Genomic DNA, 16182 nt, shown 5'->3' on the forward strand with positions numbered 1-16182 from the left:
TCGAAATGTACTCGTGAGCTGTGTGCTCGTTTGCTGTGTGCTTTGTCTTGCGGGCTCCATTTGGGACTGAAGCTAGACTGTCGATGTATGTCTTGTTTAAACTGTAAATAATGTAAATAAACCCTGTCCACCTAGTTCCCCTCAAGTTCCTCGTCAAGGTCCCCCCTACAGCTACGATCACCAAATCTTACAAAGGCAATCCAATATACCCAAACTCGCTTATAACGCACTCAAACGAAATTTCGTGACAAATTCGATATACATGGATTTTCTTTCCCCAGTGTAGAAAAAGCGCAAACAAAGGAATGCATTCACTTAGAACAATACTATGCCTAGTAGGCAGTAAATTTCCCCAGCTCTTTGAACGACTTCTCAGAGCAAGTAACGACGACGCCCTCTGCGTGTAAACCTGCTCCAGTCCGCTCCCTTCGACGTCGGCACTCTACTGGGGCCGAGGACTTACGGAGTCGCCATGTGTCGGAAGCGCCTCCCTTGCGTAGTATGAGGGATCACGCGGCGCGCTCCTGATAGGTTTCGCTTAAAGCGCTCAATGAAAACACCACGCGGCAACCCTCCTGTACATTTCTGTAAGTACGCTCAAAACGAGGGAACTTTATTACTTTCGAAATAATCTTGAGCAAAGTGGAAGCACAGAATCGTTTACAGACGCTATCTCTTTACCGAATACCTACAGTGAAAGCCACTGCGGGCGGTCGTCGCGGTGGAGTCTCCCGTACCGGCTTGCGTGGAAGGTCGGCAATCGCTGAGCGCAAACTATGTGAAATATGTTCTTATAGTTGGTGGTCTGTATAACCAAATGGCGCATAACAGAACGAAGCCTGAATGCATGTAGCGATCGCACGGGTTCGCAGCGAACTACTGCGCGTCTGCATGCATGTCCGCGCACAATGTTTGGCTTTCGCTGCGGGCGTTTTCGCACCGTGCTGTGAGCTTTAGGTCGCAGAATATGACCATATGACAGTCCACAAGCAACCATTGTTGCGTCGACGTTATCAGAGCTGCTCAAAAACAATTGCCTTTTAACAAGGGACTTCGACGCCTACGGCGACTGTGATGTGCCGTTGCGACGATTCAATATTCTTTTTCTTCTAAATTCTTGAACGTTTCAATTTTATTTCTCAAGTTGCGTCGCACTGTAGTCACTCAGCTGGCAATTTCGCCCTGATTTTTCGTAATGCTGTGCGTTAATTCATAACCCAAACATGACCATATGCCATGCCTTTATTTAATGTGCTTCTTACGACTCCCTTTCCATTCCAGTAAACTTACCAGTATCTAGCATCAACAAGTTCATAGACCGAGCAGTTGTGACATTAGCCGGGCAGCGAGTGCGGGTGAACGTCTCGGTGCGCGTTTTCTGCTACTCACCGAACATCGCAATCCCGGCGCCGCAGCAGAAATATTCCTCGCGTCTGTGCTTGCTGCGTACCCGTGTTGTAGCCGATGGCTGTTTGCCGGTCCTAAGTTTCGCGAGCCAAGCTTCACGCAGCTTTTTGTCCTGCGGCTACGTGTGAATAGGGCTGACACCGGGATCAGTTGCGTACGTCCGGCACTGTGGTACCGAGAAGTAGCCTACCATGCTTCATGCCTCCAAAGGCAGCCACTACTTATAATAGTGATTTCAAATATTATAGTGATTATAGTGATTTCAGATGTTATAGTGATTATAGTGATTTCAAATGTTGTCAAGTGGACACCCAAGGCGGGAAAGCCTCACCACTTAATCAGAACCGCAGCGCAGATAAACTTTCGTTTTCAGCTGACTTACGTCGGCGCTTCCAAAGCAGCCGACGCAGCAGCTCTCCACGTGATCCCTCATGCCACGTCAGGCCGACGGTGGCGCCAGCTTTTCCAGCGGTGGAGCTCGCCGCCAATACCGGCGCAGCACACACAGCGCTGAAAGTGCTTCTACCGCGGAACAATAGATAGTTTTAGGTTAGAGAACGCAAACGACTTGCTGACGCAAGAACTAGGGCCGACGGTACTGCGCATTTGCAGACACAAGCCGCTTGCGTCCCCTAATATGAAAAAACTTTCTAATTACTCCGCTGCTAGCTGCATTTCAGTCGGGCAGGCGGCTTTGTAGTGCTGACAGAAGACATGCAGAGTTTGATATATCCGACGTCAAATTCGTTATTTTACATGAGTATCAGTAGTATGTCTCGCGCGTTTGATGTGCAGAATAGTTCACTCTTTCAAGCGGGCCTATTCATATTTGGATTCGAAATTACAGCGAAAGAATATGACAAAGTATTCTTGTCTTCCGCTTTATTATCTTGTATAGCTCTTTGAATGCAGAATGAAATAACGGCGAATGCGTCATAAAGCATAAAAAAGAAGGTTAGTTATGCACTCAGTGCGTGAAATATAGACACAACAGAGTTGTATTGAATACCAGGCGTTAGATATCGAGTACTATTTAAAAAAAGTTATTATTCCCTTTTTACGGAATTTTGATGACCTCTGCTCGTCGTGAGTGGTTCTAAGTTTTGGCTTATTAAGAGCCCTCCTTGTTACAGATATTGCAGTTTGCGGCTTTTTAAAATAACTTATTTTGTGTCGAGGAAACGGATAAATCGTGTATGTTCGATCTCGTTTAGATTATTCCGTTACTTTTATTTATATGTTGGACAGGACGCACCACTCGCGCTTTTTGAGCCTGACATGGACCTCCACATGATTTTGTGAAATGCGCATACAGCGTAGTTTTCCTTTATTGCTTTTTCTCGATAAAGGGAGTTAAGGTTTTGGAAGATTACTGAAGTCGGTATTTATGTACTTTCATTGAAGATGGCAGCCTCAAGTACTCACATGCGCACAGAGGGAAACTTTCAACAATACAATCACGCAAATAAAATAAATAATTGAAATAGACTTTCTATGCTCAATCAATTAATGTAAGAAAGAAAGAAAGTAGAGACCCCGAACAAAAGTTGTGCCTAGACAAAACGACTTAAGCTTCCATTATGAAAGAGCAAGAAAAAAATCTACCAATAGGGCATAAAAACAAGAACAAAAACCAAACAAACAAACAAGTAAATAAATAAATAAATAAATAAATAAATAAATAAATAAATAAATAAATAATTTCAACAGTTTCTAATGGGGTCGGTGGGAGACAGATGAGAGACATATATTTCAAATGTACTGAATTCAGGACCATATTCAAACGAGGTTTGGTATTAGGCAACCATACATTTTTAAGGATTCTCGCCTCTTAGGACGCTCCATAAGAAAGCATGGACAGGAACGTATTCAAGGGCATGTTCACGCTGGCGCAGACGAATTTTGAAAGCTGTCCTCCTGCGCAGTAAGAACAAACGACGACGAGTCAAACGAAGAGGATCAGTCGATGTTTATCTAATTACCCGCTTGTTCCTTCTCCCTTTTTATCATAGGAGAGTCCTGGCGGATGACATCAAAGGTAAATATTGCGACTTCTGTCATATGATCTTGTGACTTGACGTTCAAATTAAAACAAAGCAGCAGCAAGATAGTGTTGTGCCTCGTTGCGAACGAGCTGCAGAAGCTGTATATGGTAAATCAGTGCCGATACAGAACAATTCATGTTTTCGAATCTATCGTAGTCTATTATCCTCAAGCGGTCTCATCAACTTCATCAAGTTTACTACATGTGTTGTGATAAATTTGCTATCTACGCTTCGACCGAGCAATCGTTGCGTAATGAAACACGATAGCACTTTACATTTTAGGCAAAGCGCACTTGTGAGTCGCGGCACACCGAGTGATGCCGACAGACCCAGCGCTGTGTCCTTTGCCTTCACTCGGCTCCGTGTTTCACGCTGTTAGATAACCTCCTTGACATGCACCAAGAAGCCCAGTTCAGCACACTCATGCATATGCACAGCATGTATAGTTTTGCCCTAAGAACAAGCTTGAGACTGATCGCCCAAGTGAAATACTTCTTGGGCCCCGAAATGCTCGGAACTAATAATTATCAGCGTCAAAGAGTTTATTCAGACAACGTATGGTACAGTTGCCTAGGGCGCAGACCAAAAGGCAAGTGGTTGCCTGACAAGGAGTCTGCGCTCTTCTTGCTCCCATTCGAGAGCACAAGACATTCAGCGCATAAAATAAACACTAAACGAGATGGAAATACAGAGTAGTTGGTAACATTGAAACGGGGGTTATTTCATATTGAACGTTTATGCACAATTGGGAAAAATGCAGTGAGAAACAACAGAAAAAGTAAAACAAAAGGAGTGGTCATGCCTGCAGTGACAATAGATACATAGTAATGTTATTTTTGAAAGCTTTGAATGATTTACTTTCCTGGATAATGTTTACAGAGTGATGGTGATCGTTTAAAAAACTGGAAATTCTGTAGCTAAGTTTCTGGGTGCTGTAGTTCGTACGTATTTTTTCCTTACTGTAACATATGTGCCGGGTGTTGTAGGTGTGTGTTTTCGTTAGATACTGTTGAAGAAAAGCCGTAGGATCGGAATGCATTTGTAGGTAACTAGCTAACGCTATCTTTTTGTTTATAACATTCCACAGTGTAAGCAGTTGATGTTTTCTAAACAGTGGGGCAGTGTGGCTAAGGTATGGTGCATTATCTATTAGGCGCAAAAATTTCTTTTGTAATAAATATATGTTTTCTATGCTTGATTTAGGTGCTGTGCCCCAGACAAGAAGACAATAGTGGAAACGCGAATGTACCAGTGTGTAGTATAGTTGTTTCTTTAGCCAGATAGGCAAAAGGTTCTTTTTTTTAATACATGATACCAATGGACCTAGATATACCAGTGCAAACTTCTCCTGTGCGAGGTGACCAGTCAAGATGCTCGTGAAGTATGACACCAAGAAATTTATGTGTTGCTACATGTTCGATAGATTCATCGCGAAATTGGATAAGTATTTCTTTTTTTTTATACAGTTGTTACGAGCGCGGAATATAATGTACTTAGTTTTCTTAGTGTTTAACTCTAGTTCATTACCGTGGAGCCACGTGGACAAATTTTCCAGCCATACATTGGTTTCTACTTGGAGGACTTGTAGGTCGTGTCCGCAGAAGAATACATTGGTATCATCAGCGTACATTATTATTTCTGGTGTAGAGGGCACGTTAATTGTATCATTTGTATAAAGCAGAAATAACAGCGGCCCAAGGATTGATCCTTGTGGAACTCCATAATGTATCTGACCTAAGCTGGATTTTGCATTCGTAATATTCGTGTACTGGTGACGATTTAGGAGGTGATTCTTAATTAATGTGAGAGCCGTTGCTCTAATGCCATATTTATATAACTTGTACAGTAAAACAGGGTGCTTAATGGAGTCGAATGCCTTTTTAAAGTCTAGAAAAACACTTATTGTATATATTTTCTGCTCAAAGTTGTCTATTATCTTGTCCTTAATTTTTATTAGCGCCATTTCAGTAGATTTTTCTTTCTGGAATCCGTATTGCTGCTCAAAGATGATATCGTTTCGCTTGCAGAAGTTTAGTAGACTGATGTTTATAACTTGTTCAACTACTTTCGAGAGGATTGGTAGGACTGAAATTGGCCTATAATTATTTATGTCATTTCTATCACCTCCCTCGTGTATGACAGAGATTTTTGCAATTTTTAATTTATTTGGAAATATTCCGGTACTCAAAATCAGGTTGCATATACGCGTAAGTGGCTAACTAATCATGTGACTGATGGATTTTATAGGTTGAACTTTAACGTCATCAGCACCACATGCACTGTTATTTTTTAGGTTTTTGATTACTGTGCAGATTTCTAATTCTGTGGTTGGAAACATGAAGATAGAGTTTTGGATGTTGGACGTGATATACGTTGTAAAATCACAATTACTTGCCTGAGGCTTTATTGAAGCCCTGATATAAGAAAGTGCTCATTAAGTTTGTCAGCAAGCGACGCCCCTGTGTAAGGCACTCCATTTATAACGAGTTCAGAGATGCCGTCTCTTTTGTTGTTTGACATTAGCTTGTTTACTGTATTCCTTGTTTAGGGTTGTTGCAGACATCAGTAAACTTATGTTCGTAATAGCTAGTCCTGGCTTATTTAATATCGAGCTTAATTTATTATGAATTGGTTTGTATTCAGTCAAACAGTCCATATTTTTCGTTCTGATCAAAGCGGCAAATAGTCTGTCACGTTCTCTAATTCTATTTAGAAGGTCGGCATTTATCCATGGCTTTCTGGCTTTTTTACACTTTTTGAATTCTACGGTAGGGAAGGCTTGATTGTAGAGCTCAGTAATTGTTTTAATAAAAACGTCATATGCTGCGACGGGGTCAGATAGTTGAAGAACATCTGCCCAGCTTGTTTCTGCTACTAAGTTTTTAAATATTGTGGTCTTAGCTTCATTAATGATTCTGTATGTAATGGGTGCAAATGTTTTGGAAGGATTCTGTGGTGTGCAGTAGGGTGTAAAGAAAATAAAAATAGGCAAGTGGTCACTAATATTAGCTATTAGTACACCTGCTTGCCCATCATCCTTTTTGTAACTTGTAAAACACACATCTAGTAAAGTATGGCACATGTCTGTCACTCTAGTTGGCATATGTATTACATTTTCACAGCCAAACGAGAGAAAAATATCAAGCATTCTTTGTTGATTAGAATCAAGCAATAAAAGATCGATATTGAAATCACCACAAAAAACTACAGGCAACTTAAACTGCATGCACTGGCCTAACATATTTTCAAGAAATTCTAAAAAAATAGCCTGTGATCCAGAAGGCGGCCTATATACAACGGCAAGTAAGGTACCAGCACACTTTAACATCAGACATTCAAAGTGTTGATTTATTATACAAAACTCCTTTATGGTGACATAATTTAGGTAGTTCATTATATAAATAGCCACACCTCCTCCTCTCTTATGACTCCGTGAAATTGATACGCATTTTTATCCTGGAAACTGTATAACATCATAATCGTTGGTGAACCAAGTTTCAGTGAAAGCTTAAATTTCAAATTTATGGTCTAATTCATTTAGGAAAATTTCCTCAGAATCCTGTTTGTTCCGAAGGCTTTGAGCATTGAAATGGAATAAGGAAAATTTATTTTTTTCTCGTAGGTGCTTTGAATGTTTGAACGAATCAGCATCATGATAAGAATATGTGAACGGGACTGTCATCTTCAAGGGTGTCAGTGCTATCAGTTACCGCGATGAGCGTACCGCCCGTTACTCAACGTATCTTGTCCAGATCGTCTGTCGTCCTAATCCTGACAGCTCGGCTGCGGGGGCCGCGACGAACAAAAATTTTTCCATTCTTTAGCCAGGCAAACTCATACTCTTTTTCTTTCGCAGTTTTCTTCATTTTCCAAAAGAGCGTCTTGTTCTGTGCTGTCAGGTTTTCATTGAAGAATATTTTAGATTTCGTTTCCTTTAGTTGTCCTTTTTTTGCAAGCCATGCGTCTCTGGTAGAACGGGATACGAAGCGTACAAGAACAGATGCAACCTTCTTAGCACTCTCCCCGACCTCAATGTCATTGATAGACCGTGAGGGCAATCGATGAACAGCCTCTACATCTGCCTCGGAAAGGAGTGGAAGTTCAAGATCGGTGGCCAAGACATTAGGCTTTTCCAGCAGGTTTTCATGATCATGATAGGGCAGCCCAACTATTTCTAAATTTTGACGTCTGCTGTACTGCTCTAGTTTGTTAACTTGTTGCCTTAATTCCTGGTTTTCTTGTTCTGTTACCCGAGCCTCGAGTTTATCCACTCACTTTCCGAGGGCAGACATGTCTGCATCATGCTGTTTTATTTTTGACAGAACTTCGTCGTATCTTGTGGCCATTTCTTGCATAAACTGCTCAATACCATCAACAGTGGCCTTTATCTCACCTAGTGTATCGATTTTTGACTTAATCTTAAGTACTTCTGTGAGCACGAGACGAATATCCGCAATTTCACTTGCAAGATTTGCTTCCGGTTTCTCGGTTGTTTTCTTACCGCTCTGGTTGCTTCGAGCCTAAGCTGTTTTACATGTTGGGCATTTCCATGCTTTTTTTGCAGTTTCTGTCTTTTTTTTGTATGCGGCTTCATTTACCCGTGAACATGTGCCAATATGATACATAAAATGACATTCCGAGCACGTTAGGAACACTGCATCCTCAGAAAGCCCTTCGTTGCATGTAAGACATGTGTCAGTAATTTTTTCGATCGTCACAGACCGAGGAGTCAGCAGCAGCGGCTACCAGAAAAAAAGAAAAAAAAAGTGAAAAAAAAAATGCAGAAGACCAACCTGCAATTTAAGGCGAAGTTTTTAGGGTCCGGATAGCAGCTCCTGCGGTGCCGCCGCTGCTGAATGCTTGTGAAGCAGGTCTTCGGTGGCGAGCTGCTTTTATAGCTGTTGGGTGGATACGTCAGAAGCTACGTTGATACTAGCAGCCAGTTTCCATGGCACGGTTCCGATAGCCAGTCATTCTTCGTTAGCTCATCCAGGCTAGGCGTACGGAATCGGCGAAGTTTTTAGGGTCCGGATAGCAGCTCCTGCGGTGCCGCTGCTGCTGAATCCTTGTCCGACGTGAATGACACTTTTTGCAATAAAAAGAAAACAGCAGACGAGTACTTTACGGCTGTAAAGACTAGATAAAGACAGGAGATATTAGGGAAAAAAACCTGGAAGTGCAATAAAACTTCCAAATGATACTTTACTCCAACAAAAGACCAACAGACAGTGTGACGCCCTGATGTAAAAAAAATTGATTCGCCATTACGGCCCTGCGAAAATGGATGTCCAGCGGGGCTGTTGAAAACCACCCCTACAACTGCTGAGGGGAATATGCAATGCTTTATTGATTTGGAGTAATGGTAGTAATGGGAGTAATGGTAATTTTGACAGCACGCCGCCGACAATAGCGGTACTGCAACAACAGTGAAACAAGTTGCTGGCTGGTTCTTTTATACGCGAATGGCCATGGACATCAATCCCCACGCCACAAGCTGCCGTCGCCGCGGCCGCTTGCGCAACAATAATCTTTACCGGGAAACGGATTCGGGGAAGCGCTGCGCACTTCGCATTGTTATCAGGAGGTTCTTATCATTAATTATGTGGTTCGATCGGGTGCTCGTTTTCTGCTTGTTCTTTATTGAAACTTATGCCGTTCACTATTTTGTATGCCTGATTCCAAAGAATGTATGCCCTGTTGGCTTCACTTTGCTCACTGCGTGAAGCCTCTGCCTTACGGTGATACGAGCCATTGCTCCTGGCATGCACGGCCGCTGGGGTTGGACCACATTTTTGCTGACGGACGCGCACGCGAAGAACGGCAACCACCGAGAGGCTAACAGCTTCGCTGTAAAGAATGAGTGATAAAACTGCTATGGAAGATAAAGAGAACATGCTAAGCAAGTGTTTAGGCTGTCTGTTCAGTAGCCGTTATTGAAAAATCTGTAGTGAACAAATCTCGATGAATTCGTCCGTAAGAGATATCACTTTTTTCACCGATCAATTTTTTTCAGCTTTTGTTACCGCTTCGTGTGTCCTTTTGTTCAAGTCTCGTGTTTGGCTTGCGGCAGTTTTCCAAAATAAAGAAAATTATAATGTTTCGAGGTGGTCCAACTTGGGGCCCTATAACGTAAAACAATTCCAATATGTTTTTATTCCAATATCCTGACGTCAAATATGCGTAACCGCCGACGCGGTGACCCGCAGCGCTGCCTGAATAGCCCAAACCCTCTCCTAGTTTATAGGAGGCAACATTGCTGTCAAAATGAATAACATTGCCTACGTTGAGGTTTTTCTTGTAATTGGCTGCCCAGAGGTGACGAGCATGCTAAAGTGGAGAGCGTTTCGATGGGGCTGAGCCAGCGTACTGAAAGTACATAACCGGATGAAGAGGGTGGTGTTGGCGACTGCGATTGGTCCGCTTTCCCTTACTTGGCTTGCGGTGGCTGGTTTAAAATCACGGCGGCATGCAACGTCAGGTTAAAAACACCGCTAAAACGTATCCTCAGCAAAGTATAGTTGGAAGAGCGAGGTCATAAATGTGCGGAAAGTGTTCAAAAACTTTACACGGCCACGCAAGAAATTTATTATATGCAAATAAACCCATGCTTTCCGGCAGATGCGAGTAGCGAGTGCCTGAGCGATCGCCGGCAGCCATATTTTATTCCTATCGGAATGGGGCAGCCTACTGCTACTCAGCAAAAATGCAGTTTTTTTTTCGGCATAATAATGCATCTTTAATGCGTACACGTTACATTGACGCGGTGAGTTATCGCGGTTTTGTGACGTCATTTGACAGGAAGGTGAAGTGGATGCACGCCGAAAGCTTTTGACCAATATCAGAGGGTCACTGGCGAAACGGCGTCGAATCAGAAACAACTATTTTTCTTTTGTTCAGTCTAATTATGCTTAATCAGTGTGTACACGTCGTATCAGATGAGGAGCTACCGCAGTTTTCGTGACCTCGCGTGATAGACAAGCGAAGTGGTGGTGGCCCAAAACAGTTTTCGAGTAATCGCAGATGGTTGAATGCAGAATCGGAATAGAAAAGTTTGGAATAGCCTTACGTTATAGCGCCCTTGGTCTCTCAATACTTTGAGATATAATGGTGTCTTATAGTGGACCGGTAAAGATAAAAATAAAATGAAATGCTTGCTTATTTTCCAAACTTCCATAGAAAATTTGCTACAACGGAGACTAAATAGAGTATAGCTTGCTTTTTTTTTCATATTGCGTACAGAAATGTAAAAAAAAAAAAACATCGTCTGTGTAAAATAGCGAGTGCATTTATAACTGTTGAACTGGTATGCTCGTGCAGACGGATGTTGCTTCATAGGAAAGTGAAATTTGTCTAATGTCTAATGAATTGTAGCCGGTGGGATTGCAAAGCATTCCACCTTGAACTAATTGAACTGAAACAAATAATAAAAGGGGGTAACGAAATAAACTATCATGAATCATGCTTGTACATTACTGCCAAACAGAAGGACAAGTGCTAGGCTACCTAGCAAATTCCAGCGCTTGATGAAATAATCGGTGGAGGAATATTTGTTTATCTCTGTCGTAGGTATTGGGGATTTTGACTACGCCACCCCTGGTGAGTAAAATATGATATATATTCATTGTGTGATATATGAAAAAAAAAGAATGTAGTTTCCGCTCGTAAAGCGAAAGATAAAGTTTTCGCCACGAGGAAAAAGAAAAAAGAAGAATAACTTTATTTTTATACCCACTGGTCAACTGACATCAGACATTTATTTTGTTGCGAGCAGAATATCACTACTATGCGCTGCTGTCTGGCTATCAAGACGAATTGAGCTGTAGATGTGTTGTAGTTTTTCGCGTCGATCGTTTCTTGGCTGATAACTCCAGGTATCATAGCCTTCAGTAATGCTGTAACACATGCTGCACATTACTGAACACCGTTTGTCCCTTAACAAATAACATATGCAATTTTGAAAAGCTTAGACAACGTTATTTGTTTTTGGGACACCTCGTAAGATATGGAGTAGCGTTATTCCAGGGGTGTTATGCACACCTGATACTGATATGCCATCTTGTGTTATCTCGGTCCTTCTAGCTGACGATGAATTTCGGCTTGTCTAGATCAGTGAATAACCAATATTACGCTACTGATTGTAGATGGGCAGAAACTTTCAAGACAGTCTCCAGTGTCAGCCCAGGAAAATAGCTGTCGTAAACCTTATGTGCCTGTGACGTTGGAGATCAACACGAGTTGGAGATCGAACATTTCTTTTTCTTTGCAATTCCAGTGCATAAAGGCCACGATGAAAGAACGGGCAAGTATCAGCCATCTGTACTTTTTGCACTATTATGATTGGATAATGTTCTCGCACTGGAGCAAGGGCATCTCGCTGGATCAGTACTCGAAATTCCATGCCCTTTCACACGACCTTGTGGCATGTGGTCTGCAAGGATACCATGCTCTCTTATTGTGCTTACCAACATTGCCTGCTTGTATTACGTACCTTGTGATATTAGTTTCATTTGAGGCTGTCACTTTCTGACGTCCTTTTAGAAATTGATTTGCCTTGCTTTCAATAATTTTCAAAAAGAATTGGCAAGCGATTCGGAAAAATATTTATGCAGGATATGAAGTCAGGCACACCCGTATGTATGTGGATTTAGTTTATGTGGAAGTAGACGGGCGTTGTTCCACTTACTCATGGAAACTTCCTCGAAGAGCTCAAAAGTTTAAGTTCAATATAACTTGAATTGAAGTGGAAATTATACAAGACGCCGAATACGGCTTATTGTTCCCTTGTGCATATACAGTGTGTCGCAGCTAATTTTAGCCAGAGTTTTAAAATATGCAAATGCCATGTAGCTGGACAGAACAAAGGTAATGTTGTTTGTTGTGGCTTGGAGATACTCAAACTATTTTTTTTTCGTTGCGGCTTATTAGATGAATAATCTTAATTAATTAATCACCTTCTCAAGTATTATAATCAGATGACTAGTGTCAATGAGAAAATTCTAGAGCAACATAAAAAACTGTCGATACTTCTTTCTGTTGCTCAATGCGTGCTACACGGATGTGTTTTTCCAAGCGTGAAAGGAGCCCGCAAATGCATGCAATATTGCCACGCGACTGGCCGCTCGAGGCTGTTGCGGGTAGGGTGGCGCTAAGGGCATGGAATCCGCCAAGCCCATGGACTGCAACGTCAAGTTGCAGAAAATGAAGGAAAAATGGTTTATTTAGCTTATTTACACGGCTCCAGTGCAGAAGCGCACTCCATGCAGGAGCAGGTTAACGTCTCAGTTCACATCAGGACTCTCAGTCTGCATTCTCGAAAAGTATCTCCTTTTAATCCCTTCGTTATCCCTATGAAAGTCGACTATGGAATCTGAAGACTGCCCACCAGCAAATCACCATCGTCGACTCCGTTGCGATACCACACCCATGCTATCCATAACCCGCAGTAAGTCCGCCTCGAAGAAACTGGTTTTCCAGGCGGTGTTAAATTTGTGGCAAAAAGAAGTCATCCAGGCAAAAAGAAACCACCCGGCGACATCAGGTTGGTTCGTCGTGGCCCACCCCGTTCTTTGCACAGTCTGCAAGGTGAAGGTCGGGCTGGGGTCCTTACCTGGAATCCTGCAGCAGCCGGTGTGCACCCTGTCTTTCTTCTTCGCTCAGCCTGCCAGGGGAGTTGACTCGTCTGATTAACTACACTTATCCACTCGTTGACGGGTTTCCTCGCGTTCATCCTTTTCTCTGGTGTCCTGGTAATGAGGGCTGCTCTTTTAGTCGTTGTTCACCCCGCGCTATCGTCGGGTAGGAGATGCGGCAGTTTGACACGGGCAAATGTTTAAATAACAGACTTGGTGGCGTTGAGACATAACAAGGCACTTTGAGTGTATTCGCCGGTTTCTTTGACGCTCGGCAAAACACGTTTATGTAGCACGTATTGAGCAAGAGAACGCTGTGTAAATGACCAGTTCCCTGGAAAATAAGCCACAGTAGTCTATTTTGATAAAGAATAAACTCTAGCGACTTAGAGTTCTAGATAAAAAAAGAAAGAAAAGAAAACATCAATGGCAGAAATGTAGAATAGCGTGGAAATAGTGAATTTGTGTGTTACATAAATGAAAATCATGTATGATGTATTCTCGACACATCGCTCTCCCTCTAATGACCCCAAGAACAAGATTTACAGCATCAAATAAATAAATAAAATAGGTAAAATAGAAAAAAGAACACAATGTGAGCAGTGAGAGGGCGCGTCATTACGCCAAATGTCTGCGTGAAAGACTCAATAGCGCCACAGAGCACACCTTCTTGAGCGCAGTAACCTCTCCTCCGACGGGACACACGTGATCAAACCTACCTCTCGTCTCTGCTCCCATCCTTGTAAACTCAGTTTAATGGGAGAGTGCAACATCGGAAACTTCGCGCCGTGGCGGCCCTTGCGGCTTCCACAATCTGGGCCTCGGGGCTAGCCCCTGAAGACCCTGTGAAGTGTGCAAGGTGCTCTGTTTTCAACCTGATGTGGCTGCGTCTGCGGACAAATGTCACACGAGAGAGACAATGTTCAGAGGCACCGGGAAACGACCCGACAAGCTCGCGGACAACGAACGAATTATAATGAACGATCAATTTCGCATGTCAGATATGCAGCTCCTTTACGAAAAAGTGACTGCTCGCATTCATTGAATTATAATATATTGTGCGGCAACCTATGCGGTTAAAAAGAAAATGTGCATATCCCGAGCGTTGGGGAAATCGACATCATGCTAAGCGATGCGGCAATTTTCCGGGTTCCCCAAAGCATTACCAGGTTGACCAACGTGTTTGTCGGAGTCCTGCACACATGTGTGCGAGGCGATTATAGTGAACCAGATTTAACACGAGAATGCGCCAGCGTGACGACAGCAGCAAGAAGGCGACGATGGTAACGACGACTGCGTGATTCCTACGAACGACCAGATTCTTGCGAACGGGCTGCATGGAAGTGCGAGATTAGTAAGAAATGCAGCAATCAAATGCTCTCGGACAGCAGTACGCGCACTCACTTGGAGGACACAAACGGCCGACGTGACGGCGAAACTGGAGCACAAGCTGAAGCTCGTGTCTATTCATAGTCATTCGGGCGAGCGACGTGGCGTGATGACGATGCCATAGTGGGCTTTTGTGCAGCATTAGTCATACTCGGAAGCTCAATGCACCAGGAAGGAGCAGGTTTCGATGTTTGAATAAGTGGCCTGATGACGCCGAGAAGGGCCGTCAAAGTCCGGTAAGAGTTTCGAAAAGGCCGTACGTTGGTGTCCGGCGTTCAGAAATCAGGGGCCCTAATACGTAAAACTATTCCAATATGTTTTTATTCCAATCTCTTGACGTCAAATTTGCGTAACCGCCGACGCAAGGATCGGGCGGTCACCGGCAGGGTTGTTTGAACAGACCAATCAAACGCTCTCCTCGTTCATAGGAGGTCACTTCTGTTTGCTTGAAAAACGAATAACATTGCTTACAATGAACGGCTTGTCTTATCTAATTGGCTGACATGAGGCGAGGAGCACGCTCAAGTGGAAAGGAATTCTATGGGGCTGAGCCACTCCACTGAAAATTGATAACCGGATCAAGACGGTGGTGCCGGTGTCTGCGGTTGGTCCGCTTTCCCTTACTTAGACTGCGGTGGCTCGTCGAAAATCGCGGCAGCATGCAACGGAAGCTTAAGAATGACGCTCAAACGTATCCTCAGCAAAGAAGATTTGGCAGAACGAGGTCGTAAACGTGCCAAAAGTGCTCGAAAACGTTAGACGGCCACACAAAAAGTTTTATTATAACCAAATAAACCCATGCTCTCCGGCATGTGCGAGTCGCCTATGCCTGAGCGAGCGGTGGCAGCCATCTTTTATTCCTTTCAGAACGGGGCAGCCTGCGGCTATTCAGAAGAAAATTCAGTTTTGTTCGGCATATTAATACATCTTTATCGCGTACACGTTACTTTGGTGCGTGAGTTCTTGCGGTGTTGTGACGTCGCGTCACAGGCAGGTGAAGTGGGTGCAGCCTGAAAACTTTCGACCAATAGCCGAGGGCTAATGGCGAAGAGGGGTTGAATCAGAAATAACTATTTCCTTTTGTTCGACCAAATCATGCATAATCAGTGTGTACAAGTCATAGCAGATGGGGAGCTATCACGGTTTTCGTGATGTCGTGTGACAGACAGGTTAAGTGGGGGTGGTCCAAAAAAGTTTTTACCTATCGTGGAGGGCTGATTGCGGAATTGGAATAGAAAAGTTTGGAATAGTTTTGTGTTATAGCGCCCCAAGGCTTGTGGGAAACTTGCTCTCCGATCACTGTTCTAAAAGATGTAACCACCGCCCGATGTTCCGATGTGCAAATGCCGGGTTCTTACGCTTGCCACTGGCTCCAGCGCAGGGTGGCGCAAGAGAATCAGAGGTGCGAGTGGAGTTACGAAGTTGGAATGAGGATGCAATGGCGATCTCGGCCTCACGAACACGAGGATACAGACATCGGTCCAAGTTAGAAGACAACTTGGTACATAATACAAGTAGACAAGTTGTGTTGGTAATATTGGCATGCCGTGCATGCATGCAGGCAACCGTGACACGAATTTATGCCACTCATGCCATGCATATCATGACATTCATGGGTATCATGTCTTGGCTGGCATAATATGTCCCATCCGGCATGCCTGTCATAACACGCATATCCGGAATACGCGCAGTTAAAGAAATGTATGTCACGT

At 43.3% G+C, this 16182-nt stretch overlaps 1 protein-coding gene across 1 annotated transcript in view; it reads left to right on the forward strand.

Annotated features, from left to right (window-relative positions):
• The window catches only part of LOC129384193 (uncharacterized), a 126821-nt gene that overhangs the window by 4774 nt on the left and 105865 nt on the right, over positions 1–16182 (forward strand). The window contains exons 2-4 of the mRNA XM_055069411.2: positions 3420–3445; positions 11019–11048; positions 11725–11751. Of these exons, the coding sequence (XP_054925386.2) occupies positions 3420–3445; positions 11019–11048; positions 11725–11751 (83 nt within the window). The remainder of the gene's footprint in view (positions 1–3419; positions 3446–11018; positions 11049–11724; positions 11752–16182) is intronic.

This window comes from Dermacentor andersoni, chromosome 8 (genome assembly GCF_023375885.2).
Source record: "Dermacentor andersoni chromosome 8, qqDerAnde1_hic_scaffold, whole genome shotgun sequence".
Taxonomy (NCBI): domain Eukaryota; kingdom Metazoa; phylum Arthropoda; class Arachnida; order Ixodida; family Ixodidae; genus Dermacentor; species Dermacentor andersoni.